This window comes from Ranitomeya variabilis, chromosome 1 (assembly GCF_051348905.1).
Source record: "Ranitomeya variabilis isolate aRanVar5 chromosome 1, aRanVar5.hap1, whole genome shotgun sequence".
Lineage (NCBI taxonomy): Eukaryota > Metazoa > Chordata > Amphibia > Anura > Dendrobatidae > Ranitomeya > Ranitomeya variabilis.
Window position 1 is genome coordinate 15,888,016 of NC_135232.1, and position 21,158 is coordinate 15,909,173.

General features: G+C 44.1%; 2 protein-coding genes across 3 annotated transcripts in view; one reads left to right on the top strand and one right to left on the bottom strand.

The window, feature by feature from the left end:
- The window catches only part of LOC143793562 (uncharacterized), a 293,906-nt gene that overhangs the window by 212,156 nt on the left and 60,592 nt on the right, over positions 1-21,158 (bottom strand). The window lies entirely within an intron of this gene.
- LOC143793505 (uncharacterized) lies at positions 1,640-20,324 on the top strand. Of its 2 annotated transcripts, none has more exons than XM_077280536.1 (6): positions 1,640-1,845; positions 2,357-2,999; positions 3,712-3,835; positions 3,916-4,004; positions 5,863-6,550; positions 17,144-20,324. In XM_077280536.1, exons 2-6 carry the CDS (start codon positions 2,976-2,978, stop codon positions 18,745-18,747), a joined length of 2,529 nt encoding a protein of 842 aa, XP_077136651.1. In that variant the 5' UTR covers positions 1,640-1,845; positions 2,357-2,975; the 3' UTR covers positions 18,748-20,324. The 2 variants fall into 2 exon arrangements, with proteins under 2 accessions (XP_077136651.1, XP_077136652.1); XM_077280537.1 differs by lacking the exon at positions 3,916-4,004 and adding an exon at positions 5,199-5,272.

A 21,158-nucleotide genomic window follows, 5' to 3' on the forward strand; every position in this document is an offset into this window, starting at 1 on the left:
GTTCCATGTAACTTTTTTTGTGCTTGGCGTCCACCATTTTCAACCACGCATGCGCGGCCGAAACTCCGCCCCCACCTCCCCGGACCTTACAATAGGGCAGTGGATACGTTGTAAAGCTGCCTCCGCTGCCCACGTTGTTCATTTCTTTCACAATGTGCGTCGGTACATCGGGCCGCGCTTAGTAACCCGATGTTTACCCTGGTTACAAGCGATTGCATCGCTGGATCGCTGTCACACACAATGATCCAGCGATGACAGCGGGAGATCCAGCGACGAAAGAAAGTTCCAAACGATCTGCTACGACGTACGATTCTCAGCAGGGTGTCTGATCGCTGCTGCGTGTCAGACACTGCGATATCGTATGGATATCGCTGGAACCATACCTCCCAACCGTCCCGATTTCAGCGGGACAGTCCCGCTTTGGCACCGGGGTCCCGCTGTCCCGCTTCGGGCATTTAAAATCCCGAATTTGCGGCCGCCAGTGAAGCCCCGCCCACTTCCGGGACGTAGAGAGAGCCCGATTACTGTACCCGCAGCTGTTCGTTCCGTTCCCTGCCTGGGACTGTCTGCGTTGTAGCCACGCCCCCTTGAGTTGCCTCACCGCCCGCCTCCGGCTTCCTCCTCAACGTGGGCGGACTCTGAGGACACTAGAGCGGCAGCGCCAGCACCCGGACTGGTTTCTCGTGACCGCGGGAGCAGCGAGCGGGGATCTGCAGACTGACTGTAAGTGAATGTGTCTCTCCCCCTCTCCATGCAGCGCTGCCCGTTACAGCAGAGACTCTGATCTGACAGCATTAGGAGGACTGACACAAACTTTGTCTCCCCATGCAGCGCACCCGCTCCCACTCTCCCCCTGGTACCCATCCATCGGATTCTCCACCAACCTGGTGCAGCACCCCTCTCCCCATGGTTATCGTTAAAGGGGTATTGTCACCCAAAATGCTAAATACGGCAGCAGCATGCCGACCCCTCACCCCGTTACTCACCTCTGACTCCACCGCCTCAGGAATCTTCGGTCGCACTTCACGTATGCGCACTCCGGGGGTCAGGAGGACCTGGTGCCGGGCAGATGTGCTCCGTGGGTGTTACTATGTTTTTAGCCCTGTCGAACCCATAACACAAATTACATGAACACAAAATGGTGCTCGGTGTATATCAGGGAGATATATACAAAAGGGACTTGGCCCCTATAATAATTATACCAGTAAGGCCGGCGTCACACTCGGCGTAAGACAATACGCCACGTATTATACGGCCGTACTACGGGCGTAATACGGAGAAATGTCCCCAAAATATTGATCCGTAGTCAGGGTGTGTCAGCGTATTTTATGCTATGGGGCATTTTATACGTGCCCCATCACGTGGGGCAAGTATACTGTACGCAGCATCATGTGGGGCCATTATACAGTATGGAGCATAATGTGGCCAATGGCCATTGTACAGTATGGAGCGTCGTGTGTGGCCATATTTTTTTGTTCATAATTATTGTTAACGAAACATTGTGATCAGAAGTGCTAAATGGGTGTGGTTGGGGCGTGGCTAGTTGTGAAATGGGTGTGGCCTAAAATTTGCCGCGGCGCGCTACACAGGTGCATCATGAGGCTGTCACTTTACAGGCAAAGACTGGGAACGATGACAGTGTAAAATCTAGGTTTATTTAAAAAAAGAGCCGGTCTGCCCATCACTATCCTGCACTACACGGAAGCCCTTGATCATGTGACTCCAACTCCTCCCCTCCTGTGACGTCACCACAGGTCCTTCCGCTCTCAGTGCAGCAGCTCCGTCCTGGTTGTGTGCAGCTCGTGTTCTCTGGTGTCAGCCAGCAGCAGATTTCCCGCCATTCCGGTGAGATTACAGGAGGGTTTGGTGGAGTTTTGGTGCTTGTGGTAAATCTGTGAGAGGAGAGTGTGGGGTGAGATCAGAGCTGTTCCTGTGGAGGCTCCTGCTCCATGTGACTGCGGCTCCTCAGTGTTGGGGACGGGCAGCATTGTATGGGGGATGTGCAGCGTCTGCTCCTCATCTCACGGCCCCCGCTGGAGGTGTAGTTACCACGGTGACCGTCCCCCGCTGCTGTTGTAGTTACCACGGTGACCGTCCTCTCCTGGCTGTGTAGTTACCACGGTGACCGTCCTCTCCTGGCTGTGTAGTTACCACGGTGACCGTCCTCTCCTGGCGGTGTAGTTACCACGGTGACCGTCCTCCTCCTACGAGGCTCATAATGAGCGGTCAGATCGGCGGAGGAGGCCGCGATGGAGTTTTGTGGCTTTTCCTCCTGATAAATGTTGATATTTGGCAGAATTTAGTGATTGTCGTTCTCTCGTCCCCTGTGATTTCCATCTTCTCCTTCATCATGAAGACGCCGGCAGGACGAGATCCCTCCCGCTGATCCAGTGCTCATCCCTCCTCCTCCTGAATGACCCCGAGGATGGACGAGGACAGGGATGAGACCACCAGAAGATTATTCCACTTGGCCCTGGAGATCGTCTCCCTGCTGAGCGGAGAGGTAACTCCTCTACATTTCTATCAGCTTTATTGTGTTCTGTGACAAGTCCGACATCGGGAGGAGGAAATCCAGAATAGAGAGAAGGATTCTTTCCTGTAAGAGCAGTGATTGTGTGGAGCTCTCTGCCCGGAGGAGTTGTCATGGGGATTCCCTGTAAGAGCTGTAGAGGGGCCGGGATGTCTGTCCGGAGGGGAATAATATTCCCGGTTATGGCCCCAGATTACTGGAGACGGTTATTGATCCCGGGATTTCTACTGATTGTCAGATCTGGAGTCGGGAAGGAATCTTCTCCCTAAGTGTCTCTCTCCATACACAGGATTACACAATAGTGAGGAAGACACCGGGGGACGGTGTGACTCCCATCATCCATCTCCAGGAGTCAGGAGGGTGGAGCCCGGGCCCCATCACAGAGCCTCCCCCGCACTCCCTGCTACATGAGAGGAACAAGAAGATCCTGGAGCTCAGCAACAAGATGATTGAGCTGCTGAGCGGAGAGGTGACTGCTGGGACATTATACAGCACTGGAGGATTCTGGGTGATGAGCGGAGAGGTGACTGCTGGGACATTATACAGGACTGGAGGATTCTGGGTGATGAGCGGAGAGGTGACTGCTGGGACATTATACAGCACTGGAGGATTCTGGGTGATGAGCGGAGAGGTGACTGCTGGGACATTATACAGGACTGGAGGATTCTGGGTGATGAGCGGAGAGGTGACTGCTGGGACATTATACATCACTGGAGGATTCTGGGTGATGAGCGGAGAGGTGACTGCTGGGACATTATACAGGACTGGAGGATTCTGGGTGATGAAAGGAGAGGTGACTGCTGGGACATTATACAGCACTGGAGGATTCTGGGTGATGAGCGGAGAGGTGACTGCTGGGACATTATACAGGACTGGAGGATTCTGGGTGATGAGCGGAGAGGTGACTGCTGGGACATTATACAGGACTGGAGGATTCTGGGTGATGAGCGGAGAGGTGACTGCTGGGACATTATACAGCACTGGAGGATTCTGGGTGATGAGCGGAGAGGTGACTGCTGGGACATTATACAGGACTGGAGGATTCTGGGTGATGAGGGGAGAGGTGACTGCTGGGAGATTATACAGCACTGGAGGATTCTGGGTGATGAGCGGAGAGGTGACTGCTGGGACATTATACAGCACTGGAGGATTCTGGGTGATGACGGTGTGGCTGTTGTCAGGTTCCTATAAGGTGTCAGGACGTCGCTGTCTATCTCTCCATGGAGGAGTGGGAGTATCTAGAAGTACACAAGGATCGGTACCAGGAGGTGATGATGGAGGAGCACCGGCCCCGCACATCACCAGGTAATAGACAGGACTAAATACACCCGGCCTATAATTCTCTGTGTGTAATAATGATGTCCGTCCTGTCTGTGTCTTCTCAGTTCTCTCCAGTAAGAGGTCAGCCCCGGAGAGATGTCCCACTCCTCCTCCTCCCGCTCCTCCTCCTCCTGCTCCTCCTCCTCCCGCTCAGGTAGATGGAGATCTCCCTATGATGTGTAGATGGCTGTGACACCCTTGTGTTCAGTCTTGTTTTCTCCTCCAGTTAACCTGTCCATTGTCCCGAACTCTTTATTGTCCTCAGTCTGTTACCGATTCCTCCTTAGACCCCTCTTCCCCCCCCTTCCCTATGTTATTTCTCCACTTGCACAGATTTCTTTCTTGTTTACTCTATAATTTCTCATTGTTCTGTTTTTCTGTTCATCTCGTTCATTCAGTGATCGTTTCCTTTTCCCAATCCCTTCCCCCCTCTTATTTACACGTCTTCCCTGTCGCCTCCTCTGAGGTTATTAATCCGCTCCACAACTCTTATTGTATCTACTTTACTTTAATCTTATTTATTCCATTGTTATATGGTAATTCAGTCATATTATTCACAATTAATTCTTTTAATAATTAATCTATCATTATTAATTTTACTTCATCACTTACTCCATTAATTATGGAGTGAATATATAGATTCCTTTTTCACTAGTTAGTTACACGGTGTATTTCACATGGATTGTTCATTATTATCATTTTTTATCTGTTGTCATCACAATCATTCATTGTTTACATTATTAATTATCTGCATAAATATAGAAATTCCCTCTTCATCACACTTAGTCGCACCGTGTGTTTCACAGGGATTATTATTATATCTTTATTGTGGTCCTCACTGTCACTAATTCATTCATTGCTATATACTTCTCATAATACGGCATAGAACTTCATTTCCACTGGTAGCAGGATGTGCGCATGCGCTTTTGTCATTCACGCTGGGATCCCCTTTCTCTGGCAATTGATGGTAGTGCTGCCTTCCGCCTGTCATTGGCTGGGTGGAACGCACGCGCTCCATCGCCGCCGGAGGTGGGAGGCCTCTGTTGCCGTGGTGCTGAGGACGCATGCGCCGTCATCACCTGGATAACAGTGCTTCGTATTGGGGTGAACCTGCACATCCGTTCGGTGGAACGTTTCATTACTGCTATTAGGGGGAAGTATTAAGGGCGCTGACGCGATGGTCACGTGTACCAATAAGTATTGATACTTATATTAGTAACGAGGAGGTTGTGTTATGACGGCACTTATGGGGAGTGGCCATACATATGTAAAGATGGTCACATGTGGGTCAAAACAGGCATTGATAGGACAGCGGGTGTAATAAATTACTAGCAGCCTCTCCATCTAGATACGCCCCTGGAAGAAGACAACGTCGAAACGCGCGTCGGGGTTGGAGACAGGGCAGTTTTACTCCCCACTAAGGTAAACTACATTAAAGCGCACCGTTTTCTTTGTGGTATCCTGCTTATTTATCATTATTGTTTACATGCACCAAGGCACTTTATGAGTTGTATCCAACAGCCAGTGTTGCATTTTTACCTTGTGTATACCGCTCTGCACTGAGGCACTTTATGGATTATTTTCTATACATTGTTAGCAAAGTATAATTCTGGTTTATGATGTAAAACCGTTAAGTAAAGGTTATAGTGAAATCTAGTAAGCTGTTTATCATTTAGGATTGGGCCAATATTTATTGATTAACCTTTACGGGGCAGTGAGATTGCATGTCTCCATAATATGAGGCATCCTGTATCATTTTGTTATCATTGGAATTTTCGAATATTGAATAAAAGTAATGATTATTTTATACATTCCTTTTTCCTTCCGTTATTTTGGAGGGTTGATTCTAAGATTGTTTTCTCCTCCAGTAATATATGTTTGATATTTGTGTAATGAGAGCGGTGGAGACGGCAGGATCACAGCTGACCACAGACTTTACATGTCCGCATCTTCTCACGTTATTTCCGGGGACTTCTCCCATCATCGGAACTTTTACAATATTTGTTTTGCAGGTTTTGGATCCGGATAAAGATCTGAACAATATTAATGCTCCAGAGAGAAATGTGAGGGGTGATCAGCGGTGTAAAGAGGAGACCCCTAATGTGAGGGGCGATCAGCGGTGTAAAGAGGAGACCCCTAATGTGAGGGGCGATCAGCGGTGTAAAGAGGAGACCTCTAATGTGAGGGGCGATCAGCGGTGTAAAGAAGAGACCCCTAATGTGAGGGGCGACCAGCGGTGTAAAGAGGAGACCCCTAATGTGAGGGGCGATCAGCGGTGTAAAGAGGAGACCCCTAATGTGAGGGGAGATCAGCGGTGTGAAGAGGAGACCCCTAATGTGAGGGGCGATCAGCGGTGTAAAGAGGAGACCCCTAATGTGAGGGGCGATCAGCGGTGTAAAGAGGAGACCCCTAATGTGAGGAGAGATCAGCGGTGTAATGAGGAGACCCCTAATGTGAGGAGAGATCAGCGGTGTAACAAGGAGACCCCTAATGTGAGGAGAGATCAGCGGTGTAACAAGGAGACCCCTAATGTGAGGAGAGATCAGCGGTGTAATGAGGAGACCCCTAATGTGAGGGGCGATCAGCAGTGTAAAGAGGAGACCCCTAATGTGAGGAGAGATCAGCGGTGTAAAGAGAAGACCCCTAATGTGAGGGGCGATCAGCAGTGTACAGAGGAGACCCCTACAGATAACGGCCCAGGTGAGAGTCTTTCGATGAATATTTACTTATGTGACCGGCTGATTTCTTCATCATCTGACGTCGGTTCTGATGAAGGAAAATTATTTGTCCTGTTTGGGCCTCAGATGTCCCCCCCCCCCCCCCCCCCCCAAATAACCATGACTGGCCCTGGGCTCCTCCATAATGATGGGGAGTGGAGATAGCTTTGATTTTAGTCGTTAGCCCTAAGATGCTGCAGTTAATAATCACGGACTCCGAGTGTGAACAGGGAGAAAAAAATCAAAATTTTTTTTTTTTTTTAAATTAGTTTATTAATTTTCAGAATAAATCATACAATACACACATTTGTATTCATGTCCATCATTATCAGTTATAAAATGAAGTACAGATAATTACAGTGTATCACCACGTCTAACACACCGCAAGAATAACAAATAGTGTATGTCAATCACTTATGCCTTATAAAACCTCTACGATATAACATTAACTACCATTAATAGTGCGCCGCCAAATAGAAAATTCCACATAGATTTCACCTTTTTAAGCAACGTCCCCGAAACCATAAACCCCACTTCTTGCATGAAGATTAAATTATTGTAGGCTATAAAGTATGACAGGAGGAATTCCATCTGCCCCAGATTTTCTCAAATTTACCTGGACATCCTCTGTTCTGGTATAGTGTTCGTTCATATGGGATAATTGAGTTCACCAAATCAACCCAAACCCTGAGAGATGGACAAGAACCACCCTTCCACCGTAACGCCAACACCTTTTGTGCCATAAAGAGTGTCTCTCGTAGAAAAATCCCAGTATATTGGTCCCAGGATTCCGCATCCCACACCCCAAATAAGCAGGTCAGTGGTTCAAGTGGGACAGGGATCGACAATAGAGATGTTAACAATGTCGTCACCTCCTTCCAGTAATGAAAAATAACAGGACAGTTCCAGATCATATGAATGAAATCTGCGTCTCTTGAATGACACCGCAAGCAATCCGATGAATGTAGGCAACCCATTTTAAAAAGACGAGTCGGAGTCAGATAGGTATATAAAGAGGAGATGAGTCCCAGAGGACCTTGCGAATTTAGAATCCCTATTAAAGGCAAAGCTGAAATGGCTCGACCTGTACCCACATTCCGCATGTGCGATTGGAAGGCTGACCTTAACTGTAGATAACAGAAAAATTGAGATCTCGGGATATTATGAGTATTTTGTAATTGTTCAAAGGATAGAAAAATCTCCTGATTATGGACATTGCCCACCGAGAGAACACCATATGAAATCCAAAAGTCAGTGGACGGATGATTCAGTAATCCCGGGAAGTAACTGTTGTTCCACAAAGGCATCTCAGCTACTATATCTACGAATTTAATGACCTTTTTAATTTGTCTCCATATTAACCCCTTCGTGACCCAGCCTATTTTGACCTTAATGACCTGGCCATATTTTTGCAATTCTGACCAGTGTCCCTTTATGAGGTAATAACTCAGGAACGCTTCAACGGATCCTAGCGGTTCTGAGATTCTGAGACTGTTTTTTCGTGACATATTGGGCTTCATGATAGTGGTAAATTTAGGTCAATAATTTCTGCGTTTATTTGTGAAAAACGGAAATTTGTCGAAAATTTTGAAAATTTTGCAATTTTCACATTTTGAATTTTTATTCTGTTAAACCAGAGAGTTATGTGACACAAAATAGTTAATAAATAACATTTCCCACATGTCTACTTTACATCAGCACAATTTTGGAAACAAAAATTTTTTTTGCTAGGAAGTTATAAGGGTTAAAATTTGACCAGTGATTTCTCATTTTTACAACAAAATTTACAAAACCATTTTTTTTAGGGACCACCTCACATTTGAAGTCAGTTTGAGGGGTCTATATGGCTGAAAATACCCAAAAGTGACACCATTCTAAAAACTGCACCCCTCAAGGTGCTGAAAACCACATTCAAGAAGTTTATTAACCCTTCAGGTGTTTCACAGCAGCACAAGCAACATGGAAGGAAAAAATGAACATTTAACTTTTTAGTCACAAAAATGAACTTTTAGCAGCAATTTTTTATTTTCCCAAGGGTAAAAGGAGAAACTGGACCACAAATGTTGTTGTCCAATTTGTCCTGAGTACGCTGATACCTCATATGTGGGGGTAAACCACTGTTTGGGCGCACGGCAGAGCTTGGAAGGGAAGGAGCGCCATTTGACTTTTTTGAATGAAAAATTGGCTCCAATCTTTAGCGGACACCATGTCACGTTTGGAGAGCCCCCGTGTGCCTAAACATTGGAGCTCTCCCACAAGTTACCCCATTTTGGAAACTAGATGCCCCAAGGAACTTATCTAGATGCATAGTGAGCACTTTAAACCCCCAGGTGCTTCACAAATCGATCCTTAAAAATGAAAAAGTACTTTTTTTCACAAAAAATTTCTTTTAGCCTCAATTTTTTCATTTTTACATGGGCAACAGGATAAAATGGATCCTAAAATTTGTTGGGCAATTTCTTCTGAGTACGCCGATACCTCACATGTGGGGGTAAACCACTGTTTGGGCGCACGGCAAGGCTCGGAAGGGAAGGCGCGCCATTTGACTTTTTGAATGGAAAATTAGCTCCAATCGTTAGCAGACACCATGTCGCGTTTGGAGAGCCCCTGTGTGCCTAAACATTGGAGCTCCCCCACAAGTGACCCCATTTTGGAAACTAGACACCCCAACTTATTTAGATGCATAGTGAGCACTTTAAACCCCCAAGTGCTTCACAGACGTTTATAACGCAGAGCCATGAAAATAAAAAATAATTTTTCTTTCCTCAAAAATGATTTTTTAGCCCACAATTTTTTATTTTCCCAAGGGTAACAGGAGAAATTTGACCCCAAAAGTTGTTGTCCAGTTTCTCCTGAGTACGCTGATACCCCATATGTGGGGGTAAACCACTGTTTGGGCACACGTCGGGGTTCGGAAGGGAAGTAGTGACGTTTTGAAATGCAGAGTTTGATGGAATGCTCTGCGGGCGTCACCTTGCGTTTGCAGAGCCCCTGATGTGCCTAAACAGTAGAAACTCTCCACAAGTGACCCCATTTTGGAAACTAGACCCCAAAAGGAACTTATCTAGATGTGTGGTGAGCACTTTGAACCCCCAAATGCTTCACAGAAGTTTATAACACAGAGGTGTGAAAATAAAAAATAATTTTTCTTTCCTCAAAAATAATTTTTTAGCCCGCAATTTTTTATTTTCCCAAGGGTTACAGGAGAAATTGGACCCCAAAAGTTGTCCAATTTCTCCTGAGTACGCTGGTACTCCATATGTGGGGGTAAACCACTGTTTGGGCACACGTCGGGACTCGGAAGGGAGAGAGCACCATTTGACTTTTTCAACGCAAGATTGGCTGGAATTAATGGTGGCGCCATGTCGCGTTTGGAGACCCCCTGATGTGCCTAAACAGTGGAAACCCCTCAATTCTAACTCCAACACTAACCCCAACACACCCCTAACCCTAATCCCAACCCTAACCCCAACACACTCCTAACCCTAGTCTTAACCCTAATTCCAACCCTAACCCTAAGGCTATGTGCCCATGTTGCGAATTTGTGTGTGGATTTTTTGCACCGTTTTTGAAAAATCTGCAGGTAAAACGCACTGCGCTTTACCTGCGGATTTACCGCGGATTTCCAGTGTTATTTGTGTGGATTTCACCTGCGGATTCCTATTATGGAGCAGGTTTAAAACGCTGCGGAATCCACACAGAGAATTGACATGCTGCGGAAAATACAACGCAGCGTTTCCGCGCTGTGTTTTCCGCACCATGGGCACAGCGGATTTGCTTTTCCATAGGTTTACGTGGTACTGTAAACGTGATGGAAAACTGCTACGAATCCGCAGCGACCAATCCGCTGCGGATCTGCAGCCAAATCTGCACCGTGTGCACATAGCCTAATTCTAACCCTAATTCCAACCCTTGCCCTAATTGTAACCCTAACCCTAATTGCAACCCTAATTCTAACCCTAATTCTAACCCTAGCCCTAAGTGCAACCCTAGCCCTAAGTGCAACCCTAGCCCTAAGTGCAACCCTAGCCCTAAGTGCAACCCTAGCCCTAAGTGCAACCCTAGCCCTAAGTGCAACCCTAGCCCTAAGTGCAACCCTAAGTGCAACCCTAGCCCTAAGTGCAACCCTAAGTGCAACCCTAACCCTAAGTGCAACCCTAACCCTAAGTGCAACCCTAACCCTAAGTGCAACCCTAACCCTACCCCTAACCCTAATGGAAAAACAAAAATAAATATAATTTCTGTATTTTATTATTGTCCCTACCTATGGGGGTGATAAAGGGGGGGGTTATTTACTATTTTTTTTATTTTGATCGCTTTGATAGGTTCTATCACAGCGATCAAAATGTACCTGGAAAGAATCTGCCGGCCGGCAGATTCGGCGGGCGCACTGCGCATGCGCCCGCCATTTTGGAAGATGGCGGCGCCCATGAAGAAGACCAAGAACACCGGGAGGGACATCGGAGCTTGGTAAGTATGGGGGGGTGCGATTGGAGCACGGGGGGGGATATCGGAGCATGGGGGAGCAGACAGGAGGACGGGGGAGCAGACAGGAGGACGGGGGAGCGGACAGGAGGACGGGGGAGCGGACAGGAGGACGGAGGGGAGCATGGGACATGACAGGACGGAGAGGAGGAGATCGGTGGCGTGGGGGGGCAGATCGGGGTCTCCAGCCATGGCAGATGGTATTGCAGCATTGGCCATGGCTGGATTGTAATATTTCACCAATTTTCATAGGTGAAATATTACAGATTGCTCTGATTGGCTGTTTCACTTTCAACAGCCAATCAGAGCGATCGTAGCCTGGGCTGAAGTACCACTCCCCCTGTCCCTGTAGATCGGGTGAAATTGGAGTTAACCCTTTCACCCGGCCTGCAGGGACGCGATCATTCTGTGACACAGCATATGCGTCACAGGTCGGATTGGCACCAACTTTCATGACGCATACGCTGTGTCACAGGTCGGGAAGGGGTTAAGCGCGCCAACCTGAGTAAAGGCAACAGCCGAGGGACACCGACTCTCTCCAGCTCCAAAAACCCCAATGGACAATCAGTCCGGGCAGAGTGGAGTAGGTGGCCCTCAGAGTTAGGTAGAAAACTATTGGGCATCCATTTATTTATCGCCTTAGCCTGCCCGGCGAGATAATATAAGTAAAAGTCTGGCAAAGCCGCCCCGCCTCCCTGCTTCGGTCTCTGTAAAGTAGATAGTTTAAGTTTAGGCCTGGTCTTCCCCCATATAAAGGACGTAATTAAGGAGTTTAAAGTCGCAAAGAAGGATTTAGGTATTGGCACAGCACTATGTTGAAGGCAATAGCTTAAGTTGGGGAGTAATATCATTTTGATAAGGTTAATACGACCAGCAACAGAGAGTGGGAGTTTGTCCCAGGTTGCAAATTTAGATTTGACCAGATCCAATAGTGGGAAAATATTAAGTTGTAAATCCAACTGACTATGTTGAGACATGTGGATGCCTAGATATTTAAAGGTAGAAACAATGGGCAGCGACGATAGAGCCTCGAGACTCGGCATTGGGGTATGAGAGAGAGGCATCAGAGCAGATTTATCCCAGTTTATATTAAGCCCGGAGAATTTACTAAATTTATCTATAGTTGTTATTACTTGCGGCAGCGTTTCTTTTGTTTTATCCATAAATATCACCATATCATCAGCATAAAGACCAATAATATCCACTCGATCCGCAATATGTATTCCCTTAATATCAACGGAGGACCTTATACGTATTGCCAAAGCCTCTATTGCCAGGGCAAACAGGGCTGGGGACAAAGGACATCCCTGGCGAGTTCCCCTATGTAGGGAAAACGGCTCAGAAATAGAATTATTCACAACCATTCGTGCCCTGGGTTTCGTATATAATATATCTATCCCTCTCAGAAATTTATCCCCAAAACCGTATCTCCGCAAACATGCAGAGAGGAAGGACCACTCAAGAGAATCAAAAGCTTTAGCAGCGTCTAATGATACTAGTGCCCAATTATTATCTGGTTCTAGAGAGCTATATTGAATGACTGACTGAACCCGCCTAATATTGATGGAAGTACTTTTACCAGGCATAAAACCAGTTTGGTCTGGGTGTATAAGGGCCAGTATGATCGTATTCAGCCTAGTAGCCAGAATTTTAGTAAAAATTTTATAATCTACATTTACCAAAGATATGGGTCGATACGATCCACAGTCCAAGGGATCCTTCCCCTACTTCCTGAGCACAATAATATTTGCATCGTAAAATGTTTCGGGTATAGACCCTCCCTCCCATATTCCCCTGAGTACCTTCAGTAAAAGTGGCGCCAGTTTATCCTGATATTTCCTATATAGCTCAATGGGAAAACCATCAGGTCCAGGAGCCTTCCCAGTAGCCATATCCCCTATAGCTTGTTCCACTTCCTCCAGAGTGAACTCAGCATCGATGAAGGCCCGCTGGGTTGGGGTCAATGAGGGAAACGTTATATCTGATAAGTAAGCGAAACATTCAGAAACATCAAGGCCGCTACTAGATTCATATAATGATTTGTAATAATCATGAAAACTTTGTAGTATTTCATCAGTATTAGATACTAATGAACCATCGAGTGTACGAATCTGCAGTATTGTATTAGAGGTGTTGTGTTGGCGCACTAAGAAAGCAAGAAGCGTACTGGCCTGATTCCCCAGTTCAAAATAGGATTGGCGGGTACAAAATAATTTGCGTTTTGACTTAACATCTGCATGCTGGGTATACAACCTCTGGGAAGTAAGCCACTCAGCCCTATTACCGCTAGTTATGTGACCTCCGAATCTGTTAACCGCTTCTCTACCTCATTGTCCTCCCTCGTCGTTATCCTTTTGATATAAGAAATTGTAGAGGACAAGCACCCCCTTAAGTATGCCTTTAGGGTATCCCAAAATAAACCAAGATTTTGGGGATCCGGATGAGTAGAAATGAAACAATTTAATTGGTCAACCGTCCTATCAATAGAGTCTATTATTTTCAACCAGAAAGGATTCAATTTCCAGGACATGTTATTATGAGATTGACCGTGTTAAAGTTTAAGAATAACCGGACTGTGATCCGAAATCCCCCTATTACCATGTTCAGTGCCATCCACCCTCAATGCCAGGCTACTAGATCCAAATATGTAGTCTATACGGGACAAAGATCGCTTAGTAGACGAGTGGCAAGTATACCCCCTGGTCTCAGGGTGACTCATTCTCCATAGGTCCAGCCATCCACTACCATCCATAAACAATGCCAATTGGGAAGGGGGCAGAGTCAGAGGGTCCCCAGATAACCATCATCCAGTCTTAATCTATCCAGGGTATTATTCATAACTAAATTAAAATCACCCATACAGATAACATAAGCATCAGGATATTTTAAGGAGAAACCCATTGCCATACGAAGAATCGATGTATTAGCGGGGGGGGGGGGGGGGGGGGGTTATAGACACATAATATCACATATTCACACGAATTAATGAATGCATGCACAAAGACAAAGCGACCCTCAGGATCTCGCCGTGCCTCCCATCTAACGTCCCTGTGTATTAACAGAGAGACCCCTCTCGAATAGCTAGTGTGAAATGCATGGAGAGACCACTGTACCCACGGCTTCTGTATACAGCGAGCTGTATCTCTAGTCAGATGTGTCTCCACCAGTGCTACAACATGGGGGCGGTGACGTTTAATCTGCAAAAATACCTTGATTTTCTTCTGGGGAGTTTTAATACCCCGTGTATTCCAGGTCATACATATAATTTCAGATCCCATGTTTATATATAAAGGAAAGAATAATGTACAGTATTATTCGGGCAAGGTTCAGGGACATCACGCAAAGTATAAAGGTAGTATTGGCGTCGACTGTACACATTGAACAATCAAAACTGGTATAGAAAACCAAACCAAACAAAACTTGAACAATAGAGGAGTATGGTGCTATACTCCTGCAGTCAAATAGAAAAGGGGATTCCCTCACTGAATCCAGAATCTGGTATTTTCGATAACCTCAGCACCCATGTGAAGAGCTCCGTTTATATTGCCATTAGACAAAGAGCACAGATTAGGAGTCTTTCACATTAGACATCCCGTGAGACCGCAACCATTTGGCCACTTCCGCTGGGTCGGTAAAGAATAAAGAGGAACCATCATGGACAATGCTTAGCCGGGCTGTGGCTATCCATTTCTGCCACTGCTTCTATGCCTTCCACAATAAAGCATTTTTTACCCAAAGATCTAAGATTATTGATTGGAAATTCTTTTTCCCTCCCCCTCTTTTCTAAACTAATAATATCTGTATATATTTGGTCTCGCTGTAATCCTGAGGACCCGACATTACTTCTGCCGCACAGAGAGAGGCGCATAAAATCAGTGTCGGAATCGCTGTTTCCACCCCCATTAAAAGTTAATATACAAGTTTATATGTACCCCTAAGTATGACAGCTGACAAATACAGATCATACACGGCATCGTAAAGCTGCGCGGACTGAGAAATATAACAAGTTACATGCCCTGAACACAGCGGTGCAAAAACAAATCCTTAATAGTGATGAGCGAATATACTACTCTTTACTCGAGATTTCCCGAGCACGCTCGGGTGTCCTCCGGGAATTTTTTAGTGCTCGGAGATTTAGTTTTCATCGCCTCAGCTGAATGATGAGCTGAACAGCCTAAACACACTGTTTTAAGGGGGCAAAGCGCTGGAGCGCTGCCCATAACGTCCTCTTCACAGGACCACTCAAGCATTTCTCAGCATAAGGCGGCATTGACCGGAGATCAGTCGAAACGTTGAATAGAGTCGCTCATATACGTTTTTCTCTTCTCTGCTCTACGAATATTGTGTGTGACCATAAATAAATTTCCTTTTTTGCATCACCTTACGGATAGAGTGTGGTGAATTCTTAATTTGGACTCTGGGTCTCAAGGGCCCATTCTACCAGCACCTCGCATTTGGACAGAGTGCAGACCAATTTATTGTATATAACCCCTTCATGACCTTGGGATTTTCCGTTTTTCCGTGTTCGTTTTTCGCTCCCCTCCTTCCCAGAGCCATAACTTTTTTATGTTTCCGTCAATTTGGCCATGTGAGGGCTTATTTTTTGTGGGACGAGTTGTACTTTTGAACGACATCATTGGTTTTACCATGTCGTGTACTAGAAAATGGGAAAAAAATTCCAAGTGCGGTGACATTGCAAAAAAAGTGCAGTCCCACACTTGTTTTTTGTTTGGCTTTTTTGCTAGGTTCACTAAATGCTAAAACTGACCTGATATTATGATTCAACAGGTCATTACGAGTTGATAGACACCTAACTTTACTAGGTTATTTTTTATCTAAGTGGTGAAAAAAAATTCCAAACTTTGCTAAAAAAAAAAAAAAATTGTGCCATTTTCCGAGACCCGTAGCGTCTCCATTTTTCATGATCTGGGGTCAGGTGAGGGCTTATTTTTTGTGTGCCGAGCTGGCGTTTTTAATGATACCATTTTGGTGCAGATACGTTCTTTTGATCGCCCATTATTGCATTTTAATGTAATGTCACGGCGACCAAAAAAACGTAATTCTGGCGTTTCGAATTTTTTTATCGCTACGTCGTTTAGCGATCAGGTTAATGCTTTTTTTTATTGATAGATCGGGCGATACCAAATATGTGTAGGTTTGATTTTTTTTTTTCTTTTATTGATTTATTTTGATTGGGGCGAAAGGGGGGTGATTTAAACTTTTATATTTTTTTTATTTTTTACACTTTTTTTGTACTTTTTTTTTTACTTTTGCCATGCTTCTATAGCCTCCATGGGAGGCTAGAAGCAGGCACAACGCGATTGCCTCTGCTACATAGCAGCAATCTGATGTTCACTGCTATGTAGCAGAAATGCAGGTGTGCTGTGAGCGCCGACCACAGGGTGGCGCTCACAGCTACCGGTGATCAGTAACCATAGAGGTCTCAAGGACCTCTATGGTTATTATTCAGAAGCATCGCCGACCTCCGATCATGTGACGGGGGTCGGCAATGCGCTCAATTCTGGCCGCCCGGCCGGAAGCGCCGGTTAAATGCCGCTGTCTGCGTTTGACAGCGGCATTTAACTAGTTAATAGGCGCGGGCAGATTGTGATTCTGCCCGCGCCTATTACGGGCACATGTCATCTGTTCAAAACAGCTGACATGTCCCGGCTTTGATGCAGGCTCACCGCCGGAGCCCGCATCAAATGTGAATAGCATACTGGCTTGTGAAATCTATGAAAAAACACATTAGATGCTTAGCACAAGATTTGGCCAAAAATTGTGAGCCCATCCACCAAACGTCAAGGTAATCTCAGATCGGATGGGTAACTAACCTTAATTGCACATTTCCTTGCTTTAGCACAGTAAAATTGAGTGCAGCCATTATCTATTTGTTATGTAAGGCTTTTTGGTTATGCACCAGTCCAGACTAGATGGCTGTTCAGTCAGTTTTTCTATATTTACGATGGAGCCCGCATCAAAGCGGGGCTTCTGACCTCGGACGTACTATCCCGTCCGAGATCAGAAAGGGGATAATGTCTACAATCTTTATATTTCTAGAAAATAATATAATCAGTTTTATTCTTTGCAGATGACTGTACCGGGAGCTCAGAGGAACATCCAAAATCTTCAGATGTTACTGCAGATGATTGTGGTATCGTTCAATATGAATATGAGAAAAATGACAATATTAAAGATATACCCTCCACCCCTCAAATCCAAAATGTGTCATTTGATCCTGCTAAACAGATCCGATCTGATTCATCACAGACTGCTAAGCAAAATAAAAGTCACAGACTGGGTGTCGAATGTCAAAAAGTTTCCATAGGGGAAAAGCCATATTTATGTTCAGAATGTGGCAAATGTTTTTCCACGAAATCAGGTTTGGTTACACATCAGAGAATTCACACAATGAAGAAGCCATTTTCGTGTTTAGAATGTGGGAAATGTTTTACCCAAAAAACAGCTCTTGGTAAACATCAGAGAATTCACACAGGGGAGAAGCCATATTCATGTCAGGAATGTGAAAGATGCTTTACTAATAATTCACATCTTGATAGACATGAGAGAACTCACACAGAAGGAAAGCCGTATTCATGTTCAGAATGTGGGAAATGTTTTGATTGGAAATCGCATCTCATTATACATCTTAGAAAACACACAGGGGAGAAACCATTTTCTTGTTCAGAATGTGGGATCAGTTTTAACCAGAAGCCTAGTCTTATTAGACATCAGAGACTTCATACAGGAGAGAAGCCATATGCATGTTCAGATTGTGGAAAAAGTTTTATTGTAAAATCACTTTTGATTAGACATCAAAAAATCCACAAAGTGGAAAACACATATTCATGCTCAGAATGTGGGAAATGTTTTACCATTAAACCAGATCTCATTAGACATCATATAAGCCACACTGGGGAGAAACTATTTTCATGTTCAGAATGTGGGAAATGTTTTAATCAGAAACATACTCTTATTGGACATCAAATAATTCATACAGGGGAGAAACCATTTTCATGTTCAGAATGTGGAGAAAGTTTTACCACTAAACGACATCTTGTTAAACATCAGAGAATTCACATAGGGGTGAATCCATGTTCATGCTCACAATGTGGAAAATGTTTTAACTCTAAAGCAATTCTTTTAAGACATAAAAAAATTCACACAACAGAGAAGCCATTTTCATGTCAGGTATGTGGAAAATGTTTTACTGTGAAATCATATCTTGCAAGTCATCAGAGAAGTCACAAAGGTGAGAAGCCATTTTTATGTTCCGAGTGTGGAAAATATTTTACCCAGAAACAACATCTTATGATACATCAAAGAATTCACACAGGGGAGAAGCCATTTTCATGCCCAAAATGTGGAAAATGTTTTATCCAGAAATCAGATCTTGTTATTCATGACAGATCTCACACAGGAGAAAAACCATTTTCATGCTCACAATGTGGGAAATGTTTTAATCATAAACATATTCTTAATACACATCAAAAAACTCACACAGGAGAAAAGCCGTTTTCATGTTCAGAATGTGGAAAATGTTTTACAAAGAAAGAAAATCTTATTAGACATCAAAGATCTCACACAGGGGAGAAGCCGTATTCATGCTCAAAATGTGGAAAATGCTTTATCCGTAAATCGAGTCTTCTTAAACATGAAAGATCTCACACAAGGAAAAGCCAGTTTCATGTTTAGAATGTGGAAAATGTTTCACTGTTAGATCAGATCTTGTTAAATATCAGAGAATTTACACTGGAAAAGCCACTTTCAAGTTCAGAATGTGGAATACATTATTTAGCTTCAATCCCCTTCTGACATAGCCAGTTTCTGTTTTTGCATTTTTGTTTTTTTACCCCCTTCTTTCAAGATCCTTTTTTATTTTTCTGTCAGTATAGTGGAATGAGGGCTTTTTTGTTTGCCGGTGTGAATTGTAATTTTGAATGACACCATTCATTTTACCATATGTTGTACTAGAAAACTGGGAAAAAAAAATCCAAGTGCATTGAAATTGCAAAAAAAGTTAAATTCTACAAACATTTATTGGGTATTTTTTTTACCATGTTCATTGTATTGTAAAACTGACTAGGCAATATGATTCCTCAGGTCAGTACGAGTATGCAGATACCAAACATGTATACATATTTTTTATTTGTGTTAAAGATTGGAAATTAAAAAAAAAAAATTGCAAGACCCGTAACTTTAATTTTTGAGATCTGGGGCTCTGTGAGGGCTTATGTTTTGTGCCTTTAGCTTTTTTACGGCTATGTTACTGGTACCATTTTGGAGGAAGATACAATGTTATGATTACCTGCTATTGCAATGTTGCAGCCAAAAAATGTATTTGTGGCTTTTTGATTTTTTTTTTTTTGTTTCTCATTATGGCATTTACCAATTGGAATAATTTGTTTTATATTTTGATATATCGGACATTTTTGAAAGGAGCAATACCAAATTTGTGGGATTTTTTTTGTTTTATTTTTAATGGGGCAAAAGGGGGGTGATTTGAACTTTTGAGTTTTTTTCATATTTTTATAAAAATTGATGACTCTTTACCTTGTTAGTTTTTCTTAGTAGTCTTGAAGCAGCGATTATCCGATTGCTTGCGCATCACATAGCAGGGCTTCAAAACTGCTATGTATAGCAGAAATCACGATCTCCTATGAACGAAAGCCACGGGCCGGCACTCATAAGATGATCATGATGACATGTACAGGGGTCATCAGCAGACCCTCAGGTGTCAGGACAACCCATTTGCACCCCGTGATCAACCTGATTTAAAAACAGGCAGGAAATGTTTTACCTCTCAGAAAGGCAGCATCTGCAATCCCATGCTGTCCTGTCTGTATGTTCTCGTTTCCTCCACTGGCCAGAACCTGTGGTATGATCAGACCATGTTCCTGCATGATCAGACACATCCATTACACAGCAGGGGCACATTTATAAGATTATCTCAGCGCAGGAACTTTTTATTTTTTAAACACATTCAATTGTGGAACTTATTTTGATTGAAATGAACATTGCTTGTGGGAAAACCCCTTTACGATTTATTGTTCACAATAAGGCTAAGTTCACACTGCGTTAGCAGCAGCCCATTGAGCACATTCGCTAACGGGCTGCTGCTAGCGCAAGTGCCTGCGTTTGCATCCCGCTAGCGCAGATAGAGCTCTGCTAGCTCTATCTGCGCTGTGACGGACCCGGAAACGCTGCAGCCCGCGTCTCAGGGTCTGTCACTCAATGAGTGACAATGAGTCACTCATTGTGGGCGTGCGCTAGCGATGCGTCCGCCATTGCATTCAATGGCGGCGTTAACGGACTACGTTACACCACGTTATGCCGCGGTGTAACGTAGTCCGTTAAACGGGTCACACTAACGCAGTGTGAACCCAGCCTAATTGTGTAGTGTAATAAATAATTTGTCGCTTATTAATTATACAATGAAAATTGAGGTAATTTCCATATCACTTGTAAATGACGAATGAATAAGCAATTATTTGTACACAATAGTCATTACATGTAAATTCTTGTCTGCATTCAACATTCATTTATGGTGATCGTACAGTAAATCACTGCTACAATTATCCATTCGTCTCAATGGGCTTTAACCCCCAATTCTGTTTTCACCATCATGACCAAGCCAAATTTTACAATTCTGACCAGTGTCACTTTATGAGGTAATAACTCTGGAACGCTTCAACGGATCCCGGTGATTCTGAGACTGTTTTTGTGTGACATTTTGTACTTCATGATAGTGGTGAAAATTGTTAGATATGACTTGTGTTTGTTTTTGAAAATATCTGAAATTTGGCAAAAATTTTGCAATTTTCAAACTTTTAATCTTTATGCCCTTAAATCAGTTATTTCATACAAAATAGTTAATAAACAACATTTCCCACTTCTCTACTTTACATCAGCACAATTTTTAAAAAAATTTTTTGTTAAGTTAGAAGGGTTAAACGCTAACCAGCGACATCTCATTTTTTTTTTACATAATTTACAAACCATTTTTAAGGCCCAAATCACATTTGAAGAGACTTTATTTCTTCATAGAAAATACCCAAAAGTTACAACATTCTAAAAACTGCACCCCCTCAAGGTGCTCAAAACCA